The sequence below is a fragment of the Mustela lutreola genome, chromosome 18, assembly GCF_030435805.1.
Source record: "Mustela lutreola isolate mMusLut2 chromosome 18, mMusLut2.pri, whole genome shotgun sequence".
NCBI classification, from domain to species: Eukaryota; Metazoa; Chordata; class Mammalia; order Carnivora; family Mustelidae; genus Mustela; species Mustela lutreola.
This window is the reverse complement of record NC_081307.1, coordinates 16720041-16733875: the sequence shown is the minus strand read 5'-3', so window position 1 is coordinate 16733875 and position 13835 is coordinate 16720041. Positions and strand designations below refer to the sequence as shown.

General features: G+C 35.7%; 1 protein-coding gene across 5 annotated transcripts in view; it reads left to right on the top strand.

Annotated features, from left to right (window-relative positions):
- Window positions 1–13818, top strand: part of TRIML2 (tripartite motif family like 2) — a 65157-nt gene extending 51339 nt beyond the window's left edge. For 2 of the 5 annotated variants that reach the window (XR_009349619.1, XR_009349617.1), the window contains 3 exons: window positions 2345–2491; window positions 5851–5995; window positions 8036–8124. Coding sequence is in view for 2 of the 5 variants with exons in the window: in XM_059155956.1 (XP_059011939.1) it covers window positions 2345–2449 (105 nt within the window). In the remaining 3 variants the exon portion in view is untranslated. Of the gene's footprint in view, window positions 1–2344; window positions 2492–5850; window positions 5996–8035; window positions 8163–9378 lie in introns of those variants that run through there. The other 3 variants (XR_009349618.1, XM_059155956.1, XM_059155958.1) reach the window with 2 other exon arrangements.
- The last annotated feature ends 17 nt before the right edge of the window (window positions 13819–13835 follow it).

Sequence of the window (13835 nt, the reverse complement as noted above, 5' to 3'; positions counted from 1 at the left end):
CACATTCTTCCAACGCATCAGACACACTAGGCCCTGACACACACTATCTCTTTGGCCTAGAATGTTCTCCCTAAAATAGTTCCCTGGCTCCTTCCCTCATTTCCTTCAATCTAATTCTCAGTACACATTTTAATTAAAAGAAGAAATTTTAAAGCAGAAAGCCAATTTTAAGATGTGTAAGAAAATTTTTTAAATAAGAAAAACTAGAAAAATTCTAAAGCAGATGAATACTCTATGCACGTGAGTGCCCTACAAGATAACAAAACAATATAAACAGTAGTAATTAAATCATGGCATTACTAGTGCAGGAATATATAGACTCATACCTGGGTAGCTCAGTCAGTTAAACATCTGCCTTTGGTTCAAGTCGTGATTCCCGAGTCCCGGAATCAGGTCCCGTGTCTGGCACTCCACTCGGTGGACCTGCTTCGCCCTCTGCCCCTCACCCTGCTTGTTGCTCTCTCTCTCTCTCTTTCAAATAAATAAATAAAATCTTAAATTAAAAAAAAAAAAAAGAAAAGAAAAAAGAATGGATCCAGTAAAGGACTCAAATACAAGAATCTGGTATTGGATAAAGGCAGCATTCAGGCAACATTCAAATCAATTGGGAAAAGATAGATTTTTCAACAAATGGTGTTGCAACAAGTGGAAATAATTCAAGAAAGATCTAATGGTATCCATACCTCACACTTTGTGCCAAAATAAATCCCAATGATCATGTATTTACACTTGAAAACTGATCAAATGAAGTACTAAAAGAAGACACAGAATAGGTTGTAATCTTGGATTTTACAACACTCCTCAATATGACACTAACCTCAAAAACAACATAAAATACAGATTGATTTGGGTTAAAAAATAATAGAAACTTTCTTCATCACTAAAAAATTAAAATAATAAAAATGAAAGGTATGTGTCAAATTAGAAAATGCATACTTCACATTGTAGACAAAAGATGAATTTACTTAAATAGAAAAATGTGCCAATAATATGTTTCTGGAGAAAGAAATGTAAATAGTTCTTAAACTTAAGAAAAGAGATTCATAATAAGGGAAATGGAACCTAACTCTATTGACATACCATTTCTTACCCATGAGACCGACAAAAATCCAAATCTTTGACAATTACCCTTGGCAGGGCTGTGGAAACATAGGCACTCTTCTGTCACTGTTTGTGGGATTGGAGAATTCCCTGTACCCAAGCACACTAGACTTTTTTATACCCTTCCTTAGGAACTTTCACTGAAGCTTTCTTTGTGTAGTGCCTAGGAACCCCTATTTAATTCTTGAGAGCCAAATTTAACATCACATGCTGAAGGAAGTCTTCTCTGCCCTTATCTCCCACCCCTAACTGTTCTGCCACAAATGCTCATTTGGAGTCCTCTTTCATAGCATCTCTCATAAATGGCAATTATTAACCTGGCATTTGTTTTCCCCACTCAAATCGAAAATTTACAAGGTCAGGTAGGTCAATAAACTTCACTATTACTTCAAAAAAGGAAAATATTCTAATATTTAATTATGATCATCATTATGAATGCAGCATGTTTCTGGCTGGCGAGTGATCAATCAACATTTGTCAAACACCATCCTTAACTCTGCTTCGCTAGTGTTGCAAGAGCTATGTTCTCTCTAAACTCTTATTTACTTAATTTTTCTTTGCTGTGACTGACTTCTTAAAATTAACTGTCTACTGTAACCTCATACCAGATTAATCTTCACAAATTATGGGTTTTTGTAATATATTTTTTGCAGTAAATCATTATCTAATAAAAAAGTGTTTCTGGTGACCAACTAAAATTATCACGAGAAGGGGCTACTTGACTCAATCTTTGGAAATTGCTGAGATAGATAATTGCTTCGTGTTTAGTATTTTCTTTCTTTGCATGTCTCAATTGCACCTATTAAAGTTATTTATCTCTGTGTTTATTTTCGTCATTAACTGGGATCTCTAAGGGCAAGGATTATGACTATAAATCCTATTGCCAGTGATTACCAAGATACTTTCCCAGAACAGCAGCTCAATAAATGTTTGCTAAGTGAATTAAACAGTTTTTGAGTACCTATATTGATTAAGGAATGTGCTAGGCATGTTGGCAGAATTCAAAGAATATATTATGCGTATATAGTTAGTTTTCATGAGTGTTAATTATAGTAAAGATAAATAACCTTCAGCTCAAAATTACACTTAAGCTATACCTAAAAAACAAGAATGGGAATTATTAACAAGTGTGTGTTAATGTGTGTGTTTGCTCCTGTATAGGTTACATATAAGCATTGTATAAAATCCAAAAGTATGAACGTTATTGCAATGAGAAGTCTAATCTCTGTTTCTGTTCACCCAGTTTGTCTACCTAGAAATAATCTGGTACAAGTTGCACCACCACCTGGAGATACTCTATGTATACGGAATTAGGATTCCCAGTTCAGACACAAGGCAATGCTGCTAACAAGCGTTTCAGGAAGAGGATTGCAAATGCAAAGCCAGTAAGGTGGGAAAGTGAGAAAAAGGTACCGACTTAAATTGCAGTAGAATAGAAAACAGTAAAAATAACGTTGATGATGTATAGCATTCCTGGCAATTCATAGAAATGAAAAGACAGGTGTCTTTAAAATGTGAGAATAATTTGTTTTAAAGATTTTATTTATTATTTGACTGAGGGAGTGAGAGAGCACAAGCAGGGGGAGCAGCAGAGGGAGAGAGAGAAGCAGGCTCCCCGCTGAGCAGGGAGCCCAATCTGGGGTTCTATCCCAGGACCCTGGGATTATGACCTGAGCCCAAAGCAGACACTTAACTGACTGAGCTACCCAGGTGCCCCTAAAATGTGGGAATAATTGATTCGATATGTCTGTTAACATATTAACATATATTATATATTATTTACGTTTCTTTTTCTTTTTTGAATTTGAACATCACATAATTTTATTCTGGTATCAGGAAAAAGAAGACAATTATTTTATCAAATTTGTATGCACATTAAAAATACTTTGTTATGACAAATTGCAGACATACACAAAAATTGAAAGGAAACATAAGCAATCTTCCTGTACCCTTCAACCACCTTTGTGAATAATCTTGTTTCTTCTATACTCATATCTGTTTCCCCTCTTCTCATTATTTTGCTGAAAATCTCAGCTGTTATACAATTACATTCATAAGTGTTTCCATAGATGTCTATAAAAGGTAAGGACTCGTAAAAAGAACATATTTTATTTATATTTAAAAAGGATGTGAAAGTTATAATGTGATACTATTTTTCAACTCATACGTGTAAATGATCTCAAAATCTGATGATCTTGTTAGATGAGTGGATAAAGATGTGGCTATATATATATATATGTATATATATATACATATATATATATATAAAGGAATATTAGCCGTAAATAAGAGTGAAATCTTGCCATTTGCAACACAGGTGGATCTAGAGAGTGTAATGTTAAGTGAAATAAGCCAGTCAGAGAAAGACAAACACCGTATGATTCTGATCACATGTGGAATTTAAGAAATAAAACAAAGAAAGGAAAAGAGAGAGACAAACCAAAAAACAGATTTTTAAAAAAAGATTTTTATTTATTTATTTGGCAGAGAAAAAGAGACCACAAGCAGGGCGAGAGGCAGAGGGAGAGGGAGAAGCAGACTCCCCACAGAGGCTCAACCAACTGAACCACCTAGGTGCCCCATACACTGGAATTAAAAAAACAAAACAATAAAAAAACTCAGATGATAGAAACATTAAAAAAAAAGAGAAGAAAAAAAATTCATGGTCTTGTCTTGGCCACTATGAAGGAAAATGGTACTCTTATACACCATTTTGGTGGAAATATAAATTGGTATGTCTATGAAAGGAAATTTGCCAATATCAATGAGAATTTTAAATGCATTTAATCTGGTGTAGCAATTCTACTTCTAGGACATTATCCTCCGTATACTGGCACATAGAAGCAATGAGATCCCTACAAGAATTGTTTAAAAATCACAAAATCCTGGTAGCCCAAATGCTCCCAATAACAGACTGATCAAATCAATTGAGTACATGTTCATTTGAGGACTACTATGTCATCTTTATAAAGATGAGAGAGTTTTCCAAAAAGAAATGACCCCTAAAATATATAAATTAAAAAGGTAAGATAAATTTGTATAGATTGTTCCCATTTGAGAAAAAAGATAGTTATGGTGTGTATACACACACACACATACACACAAAAACTCATATATCTGCCTGTCTGCATAAATGCAGACATGCTGATCGGACTTAACAATACCTCCAAAAAAATACAAAAGAAAATGCTAAAGTGGTAATTGCCTCTGGGGATAGAAACTAAGTATTTGGAGAGATGGAAGGGAAAATTACTTTATACCTGCTTGTAGCTGTTGCAGTTTATAATTTTGGACTCGGCAAATATTTACTGAGTACCTACCAAATGCCTGGCACTTAGGTAGTCACTGGAGATAAAGCACGTACTCTTATGGAGTTTACATTGTACATGTTCATAGTACAAACAAATTTAAAGCTCATAGGACAAATATGATCAATCTGGTGGTTGAAATAAATAACACTTATTTTTTCTTTCATTTATGTGCATACATAAAATAATTGTTCTAGCCCTTGCTCTTTTTCAAAGATTTATTTATTAGAGAGAGAGAGAGAGTGAGAGAGAGCATGCATACGTGCATGTGTGGGGCATGGGCAGAGGGAGAGGGAGAGAGAAACTTAGGCAGATTCCACACTGAGCAGAGAGCCTGACTCAGGGCTTGATCTCAGCACCCTGAGACTGTGACCTGAGCTGAAGCTAAGAGTTAGAGGCTTAACTGACTGCACACCCCGGCATCCTAGCCCTTGCTCTTTTTCAAATCCAAAACTCTTCTAGGGGCACCTGGGTGGCTCAGTTGTTAAGTGTCTGCCTTCAGCTCTAGTCATGATCCCAGGGCTCTGAAATCGAGCCCCTCATTAGGCTCTCTGCTTGGTGGGAACCCTGCTTCTCCCTCTCCCACTCCCCTGGCTTGTATTCCCTCTTTTGCCATGTCTGTCAAATAAATAAATACAGTCTTGAAAAAACAAAAACAAAAACTGTGCTAGTTTTTATAATGAAACACAAGCATTAAAAAAAAACTTCTTACATCAATTTTAAATACAAGTAAAACTGTGCATTTGAAATTATTTTTGTTGTAAATTTTTTAAAAATTTAGAAAGCCAAACCTTAAAGTTAAGTGAAGAAGTTAGGGCTCAGATAAAGGAGGCTAGAGTTTGAATACTAGACTTAAAGGATGAAAATCTCAAATTTAGTGGAGGAATTCAAGGATTATCACAGTGGATTTTTCAACAGGTTTTATGAACCTGAATAAACAAAGGGAATGGTGCAGGTGAAGCAGGAGCTGAGAGAGAGGGGGGCGGTTTAGAGGTTTCAAGGGCAAAATCTCAACTGTGGTCCTAAAGATTTGAGTCTTCTTGACTCTGTGGTAGAATATGGCAGAGTGAGAGAGAGAGAGAATAAAGTGTGGGCTGCATTTGGGATATGTTCAGTTCTAGATGATTTCAAGACTTATCATTTGCGGTGCACCTGGGTGGCTCAGTTGGTTAAGTGTCGCCTTCAGTTCAGGTCATGATCTTGGGATGCTGGGATTGAGCCTCACATGGGGCTCCCTGCTCCATAGGAAGCCTCCTTCTCCTCCTCCCTTTCCCGCTGCCTGCCATTCCCCCTGCTTATACTCTTTCTGTCAAATAAGAAAATAAATTCTTAGAAAAAAAAAAAAGACATCATTAGAAATAGCTGAGAATGGGAAAAAAGGTCGAGGGGAGGCAAACAGGTGGGGGTTTGAGATTTGCTTGGCGTTTCACTTGCATACAAGGTAACTATGGGATGACCAAGGTCAAGTCCACAGAAAGAAGATACATCTTTTGGGGTAAAACCTACAAGAGAAGCCATTGAAGACAGAGAGGCAACAAAAGGATTAAAGAGAAAATAAGGCCTCGAGGGACAAAGCAGTCAGGGAGGTGAGTTTTAGGATGACATAGTTCATGGGATCATTGTGCAGGGTGAAGAGGGTATCACTAGCCACTAGTTGTGCCACCTGAGGTATTTGCTTTAGAAAGGCACACTTCGGAAATGTTCTGAGAATAGAAGTTATTATATTAGAAGTTAAATAGTAAGCTACCAAGGAAGACAGAAAGAAAGTAAAGTAGAAATATAGATTATTATGAGGTCAAAATAGAAATGACTGAGGGAATGTTTGTTTCATACATTTCTTGCCAATCAGTTAGCTAAGTTGAAGTATCTTAACTTGATGTGCTTTGTGGTGTATCAAGAGGCTTGTAATTACTGGGATAATATTCCACACACCATACACTAGTACTGTATTTAATGTGATTATTCTTCTTGTTCAGTTGATTGAATTAAATTCCTTTTTATTTTATTGAGCTGTCTAATTGCTCTATTATAATTTCTGTGTATTCCCCAAAAGACTAGCTTCCTTATGATAGAATACAATGCAATAGCCCATGGAGATAAGCAAAGCATAGGCATATTACCGTTCCTTTACTTGAAGTAGAAATGTATTTGTTTTTGTGTTAAAATTAGATTGGATAGGGAGGTGAATTCTATTAAATTAAACCACAGAGAACTTACATAAATATGGATGGAGGGAATGTTCGTGAGGTCACTTTCCGGTTGTGTGCTGAAATCTGAGAGGAGAGATGCTTTAGCAAAACTTCTTTGGGAAAGTGCCGGGAGGTGGCCTGAGCCATTACAGTGTCCTTGAACATCACAATTCTTGGACAGCTTGGGGTCATTGGGTCTCTATGCCACTGAGCTGGTATAACATAAAAGAAGGGTACAGTTTTGTCTGTTGCTAGCTTTAAGGATCTTATCTACAAGCAAGGAAGATCCTTTTTTAGCTGTATCTGAAGATGACCAAAGATCACCTAGTTGTTCAGTTGTTGTTGTTGTTGTTGTTTTAACAATATGATTAAATCCGCAGTCTTAGAATGTAGGTGTAGGTCTTGCTGAATATCTCAACAATATCTGTAAGATTATCTGTAAGAAGAAAAAAAAAAAGCTTACCCCCATATTTCTGACTTGACTGGATATTAGCTTTGTATTTTAGAGATAGAGCCTTAAGTTAATTTGGGGAAGATGACCAAAATCAAAAGGAAACAAAGAAACCAGTCTCACTTTCTATAATTAAAGGTGAAGTGAATACAATGTGAAAACCAAAAACCGTAGGAGCAGGACCAGTGGAAACTACTCTGTCAGCAGAACCAGAGCCCTTGTGTGCTCTCTTTTCACTTCCAGGAGTACATGGCTCATTAAGTGCTTCCCAAAGAGAAGGGGACAGACTGTTGCTGGGAAACACAAAGAACTAGTAGTTCCTGCAGGCTAACCGAACATGTCATTTACCAGAATGTATAAACCGGAAAGCATAGTCTCCTGAAATTGAAGAGCTATCAGTCAGTACGTGTGTGTGTGTGTGTGTGTGTGTGTGCATGCGTGTGTGTATAATCTTAAATTAGGGAATCTCAAAAAGAGAATAAATCAGAAAAACAAAATAAACAACAAATTGTGTATGTGTATGTGTGTGTGTGTGTGTATGAATGCTCTCTGCAGATAATTTTTTAAAAAATCAGAACCTTCATTTAACCAGAGGTGTGCTACTAAATTGAATTTCTAAATCAGTTAAATTAACTAATTTTTTGTTGTTGATGATGGTGGTCATTCAATACAAACTATTCCTCTGAGGAGGTACAATCATTTTTATAGTAGTCTGCTTCTTACCTCTCCTATTTATCAGGAGAATTGTTCCTAGTAGTTGCTATGGTTGTTATTATTGTGATTTTTTTTTATCTTTGTGAAATCCAAGTTTTCAGATCTATAAAGTTTTCTGATTCCTGGGCTTTAGGTTTTCTGTAACAAGAGGGATCTTTGGTCGATCTTCAATTTCATAGTCGTATTTGTGGTTATATAGATTAGCCAGAGAATGCTTTAAAGTTGACCCGCTCAGATATAAACTCAATACAACTTATTTGCTTTTTTTACAGTGAATAATACTGAATTCTGCAAAAGACAGTCCTTTATTCTTAAAAATTTGAGAAGTGTTAGATATAGAGACTTTATGCAGTATATGCTTGAAAAGTAACCTGGAAAAATTTAAAGATTCAGGAGTAAGTCTTAACCTCAATAAATCTTTATTCAAAGTGGCGGGAGTGGGGGTGGGAAGTTTGGGGTACCAGGTGGTGGGTATTATAGAGGGCACGGATTGCATGGAGCACTGGGTGTGGTGAAAAAATAATGAATACTGTTTTTCTGAAAATAAATAAATTAATTAAAAAAATCTTTATTCAAAATGGATATTTTTTTAAAAGAAAAAAATCCTTGTCTGACCTTATCAAAGTTATCACTTTACATGTTCCTGTAATATTTCCTTGTGTATGTTTTCAGATATTCTCTAATTGTTTAATCAGTTATTTAAAAATTTTAAAACATAAATGGAATTACACTATATACAGTGTTCTGAAACTTGCCTTCCTTACTAAATAAATCTTGCCCAGCATTCTGTATGCTTACAAAGAGAACTACTTAATTGGCTTTAATGGCTACTTGGCATTTTTACTCTAAATGTTCCACATTAAGTTCAGCAAGTCCCCTCTTGATGAACCCTTGATTATTTTTACATTTTTGTAACTATAAGTATTCCTGTCTTGAATATCCTTCTACATTATATTTATGAACTTGACAAAGGTCTGTGGAATATCTAATCATTGAATTGGTGAGACCAAAGGAAAATTCTGATTTTAGAATCTAATTTTTAAAAAGTGTTGATATTTTCCTGTCCTTGCAATTTTCTTTTCTTTTTAAGATTTTATCTATTTATTTGACAGAGCGATAGAGAGCACAAGTAGGCATAGCAGTAAGCAGAGGGAGAGGAAGAAGCAGGCCCCCCAGTGGGCAGGGAGCCAGATGCAGGCCTGGATCCCAGGACCCTGGGATCATGACCTGAGCAGAAGGCAACCACTTAACCGCTTAACCGACTGAGCCACCCAGGTGTTCCTCTCCTTGCAATTTTCTTTTATTTACAAGTATATTCTCAAGAAGCTATTAAATACATTTATTGGAATAAGTAAAATCTCATTAGGTAATAATCTCTCATTTGGATGAAAAATAACACGAGGTCTGTGAATGTGGTAAAACATTTTATTGTGCACACATGATGAAATAACATCTCAATTTAATAGTAGGGCGACTATTAAATTTAATAGCAGGGTGACTAAATAGTATATGGCTTGTAATGTGATATAATATAAAGTATAGTAAAACTTATAAAATGCCAAAAATGTTTACTCTATAACTAATGAAATCTTTCCATCTCATTTTCATGTTATAGGAAATACAGGTGATAAAGGAAGTTAAATGATACCATGAGGAAACAACTAGACAAATGGAACACTACAGCTACTAGACCAGATTCTTCAATATGTCAGTATGATTTTAAAACAAAGAGGGGGAATTCTTCTAGATTAAAAGATACCCTAAGAGGCATAACAACAAAATGGGAATACTTGTCATTTATTATGTTTTGGTTTAAACAAATATCTCTTGTGCCAGAAAACAAAGGCATGCTCAAAAACCAAGGAGTTAGGAGTCAACTTGAAAACACTCTTGCTTGTGAAATTTGGGACAATTTTAACATCCAAATGAATGATGACAGAAATATATTAGAAAAAGTTAATAAAATGGGGCACCTCTGTAGTTCAGCCTGTTAAGTGTCTGACTCTTGGTTTTGACTCAGGTCATGATCTCATGGTCCTGAGATGGCAGCCCCATGTGGAAACCTGCATCAGGCTCCTTGCTCAGTGGGGGGTCTGCTTGAAGAGTCTCTCCCTGTGTCCCTCCCCTTCCTCTCAGGCATGGGCATGAACACGTGCATGCTCTCTCTTTCTCAGATAAATAAATCTTTAAAAAAAAGAAAAAGGGAATAAAATAAATTCAAATCAAGGGGATTAACTTATATAAACTCTTTGTTATAAAGTAAGTCACAAAGATGAAAAAAAAGTACAGCATAGGGAATATAGTCAGTAATAATTTAGTAATGTTTTGTGACAGATGGTGACTATACTTATCATTGAGCACTGAGTAATGTATAGAATTGTTGAATCACTATGTTGTACACCTGCAGCTAATATTAACTTGTATATTAATTATACTTAATTCATTAAAGTATAAATTAATCATACTTACATTAAATATACACACACACACATATATATACGTGTGTGTGTGTGTATATATATTAAGGAGTCCACTCTGGCAAAAAAAGAAGATTTTAAGATTTATTTATTTTAAAGAGAAAGAGTGCACACAGGGTAGGAGGCAAAGGAAGAGGGATAGAGAGAATCTCAAGCCGACTCCTGGCTGAGCGCAGAGCCTGACATCGGGCTCAGTCTCACGACCCTGAGATTGTGACCTGAGCTGAAATCAAGAGCCAGTGGCTTAACTGACAGCCACCTAGGTGCCCCTGGAGGGGTTGGGGGGATTGTTTTTAAATAGGAAGAGGGAAAAGAGTTCTCTTTTGAAGAAAAATTCCAACTAATACATGTATTTTTAACTACCATATGATAACTACCATCAAAATTTATTCTGACAAGGATCATCAACGAGCTAAAACCAATGAGTGAAGGATTATTGGGGGACATGACAGTCACTTGGTATCAAATTATCAGCCAAAAAATAGCTTATTAATTACAAAGATAAAAGAATACTTTTCAATGATGAAATCTAAAAGATAACTTTTTAACCAAATAGTCAAATTTAGTATCCTCAATAAGAGGACAAATTGATATAAGCTTCCTGATGCAACACACCAAGGACACATGAGCAGGTATTCCTGCTTTAGAAATGCTTAACCTGAATCTAATTATGAAGAAACTATCAGACAAACTCAAACTGAGATAATTTGCAAAACAACTGCTTTTTAAAAAGATTAATATCAGGGGCGCCTGGGTGGCTCAGTGAGTTAAACCTCTGCCTTCAACTCAGGTCATGATTTCAGGGTCCTGGGATCGAGCCCCATATCAGATTCTCTGCTCAGCAGGGAGCCTGCTTCCCCCTCTCTCCTGCCTACTTGTGATCTCTCTCTCTCTGTCAATAAATAAATAAAATCTTAATAAAAAAAGATTAATATCATAAGAGTCCTAAAAAAAAGAGGCTAACCATTCTAGATTAAAAAGACCTGACAACTAAATGTAATTTGTGTACCTTGATTAAATTTTGGGTTGGAGAAAACAACAACAAAAAACCCTAGCGGGGGCGCCTGGGTGGCTCTGTCATTAAGCGTCTGCCTTCGGCTCAGGTCATGATTCCGGGGTCTTGGGATCGAACCCCACATCGGGCTCACTGCTTGGTGGGAAGCCTGCTTTCCCTCTCCAGTTACTCTGCTCATGTTCCTACTCTCGCTGTATCTCTCTCTGTCAAATAAATAAATAAATAAAATCTTTAAAACAAATGAACAAATAAAAAAAAAAAACCCAAGCTATGTTAGGGCAAATGGGAAAATTTAAATTTAATAGTATATTTAATAAATATATTATATTTCATTTATATTTCCTGAATGTAAAAATTTGTGATGTGGTTATATGAGAAAATGTACTAGTTTTTGGGAAGTGCCCACTCTGAAGTATTTAGAGAAGAGTATCAGGATGCCTGCAGTTAACACTCAAATAGTTCATCCCTTCCTCTGGCCTGGCCGAAAGGTGGTTTTATAGGTGTATATATGTATGCTTTATGTATATATGTATATGTGTGCTTTATATTCAGTGCGTGTGCACGTCTGTGTGAGTGTGTGGAGAGAGAGAGGGGACATGCAAATGTAGCAAAGTGTTAACAATTAGTTCTATATGAAAAGCATATAGGGGTATTCACTAGAGTTGCATAATAAAATAATACCAGCTGGCTGGCTTAAACAACAGAGACCTATTTTCTCACATTTCTGAAGGCTGTAGAGCAAGATCAAAGTGCCAGCTGGACTGGTTTCTTCTGAGGCTTCTGTCCTTGGCTTGTAGATGGCTAGCATGTTTCTGCCTCTTCACAGGCCCTGTGCATTTGCACCTTTGGTATCTTCGTGTGTCCAAATTTCCTCTTCTTATACTAGTTAGATTCAATTAGGGCCCATCCCAATGGCCTTCACGTAACATGATCACTAACTTAAAGCCCTATCTTCAAAAATAATCACATTCTGAAGTACTAGGAGTGAAGGCTCTAACACATAAATTTTGGAGGGATACAATTCAGTCCATGGAAATAGGTATTCACTGGATTTTTCTGGCAACTTTCCTATAGATTTGAACATTTTCAAAAGAAAAAGTTGGGAGAAAAAAAAAATGAGGACCCAGCTGGTTGCCATATACTTCTCTAAAATCAAATTATTTTGAGAACCAGAAACATTTTGATATATACTTGTGGCTAAATTAGTTAGACAAACTTTATAAGACACTGTAGAAAAGGTGTTTTTTTTTTTTTTTAAGAAAAGGAATAAACGGAAGCTGGACTATGTTAGTCAATTTCTATTTGCCCAGTCTGTGAAAGGAAAATAACTTACACCAACTATCTTTCTAACACCCCTGTCTTCTAAATAAAAGTATTCTAGAAAGTGAAGCACAAGTATGAAATTCAAAATGAAAAACTCCCCTATTACCTTTTCTGCAAAGTCATTTCTTCATTAACTTATTAAATTTAACATCTCATTGAAAATGGATATTCTTAATGTACAACAGATCAACATTATGATACTGCTAATGGTTATAATCAGTCTTCAGATTAAAAAAATATATTTCTATTTGCTTTTCTTCCTATCATAATTTACCTATAAAATGAATGAATATAATTGCATTCACCTTTCATTTCTAATTCCTCTTGATATTTTTCAGTCCTAAAGCTTTTTCACCTCAAGCTGTGATTTGTCAGGTTTTATAACCTCTGAGTATTGTCAGTGTTGCGTATGTGTGGAGAGGAAGCCTCTAGGGAAAATTGAGGTTCTGTAGAAAAAAGGTATTGGTGATTCAGGAAGTGCTGTTCATTCCTCTGAGTGAGTATTGAACCAATGCCCCTGCACAAGAGGTGCTATCTTTTTGAAAATGACATAAAACAGAGGTCTTAACTTTAGTACGAGCCTCTTTCATAAAAAAACATCCAAAAACGACCTCAGTTTCAGATTTCATGAGAAGTCTTAAATTTTTTTAAATGTATATACAGAAGTTTTAATACTTCAGAAAAGGAGAGGAATTTTACTGAGTTGCAAATATATCTTTACTGCCTGATTTCTTTTCCAAAAGGAATGCTTCCCCCCCACTCCAATTGTAAGGTTAGACATTTTTCATTTAAAAAAATCTGAGAAATGGAAGTATAAATGAAGTAAATATTCATTTATAATCCCACCATCTTGAGATGAGAATCATTATTTAATCAATATAGCATTCTATAGTCTAGAACTGTATGTACTTCAGGAAAACTAAAAAGTTAACTCTTAATTTGTCTGTTGCCAACGTTTCTTATTTCTTTTTTTTTTTTTTTAAGGATTTTGTTAATTAGAGAGAGAGACAGACAGAATGAATAGGGGGGAGGGGCAGAGGGAGAAGGAGAATTAGACTCCCCACTGGGCAGGGTATCTGACTTGGGGCTCAATCCCAGGACCCTGAGATCATGACTTGAGCTGAAGTCAGATATTTAACTAACTGAGCCACTCAGGAGCCTCCAAAGTTTCTTATTTCTTTTCTTTTTTTTTTTTTTTAAAGATTTTATTTATTTATTTGACAGACAGAGATCACAAGTAGGCAGAGATCACAAGGA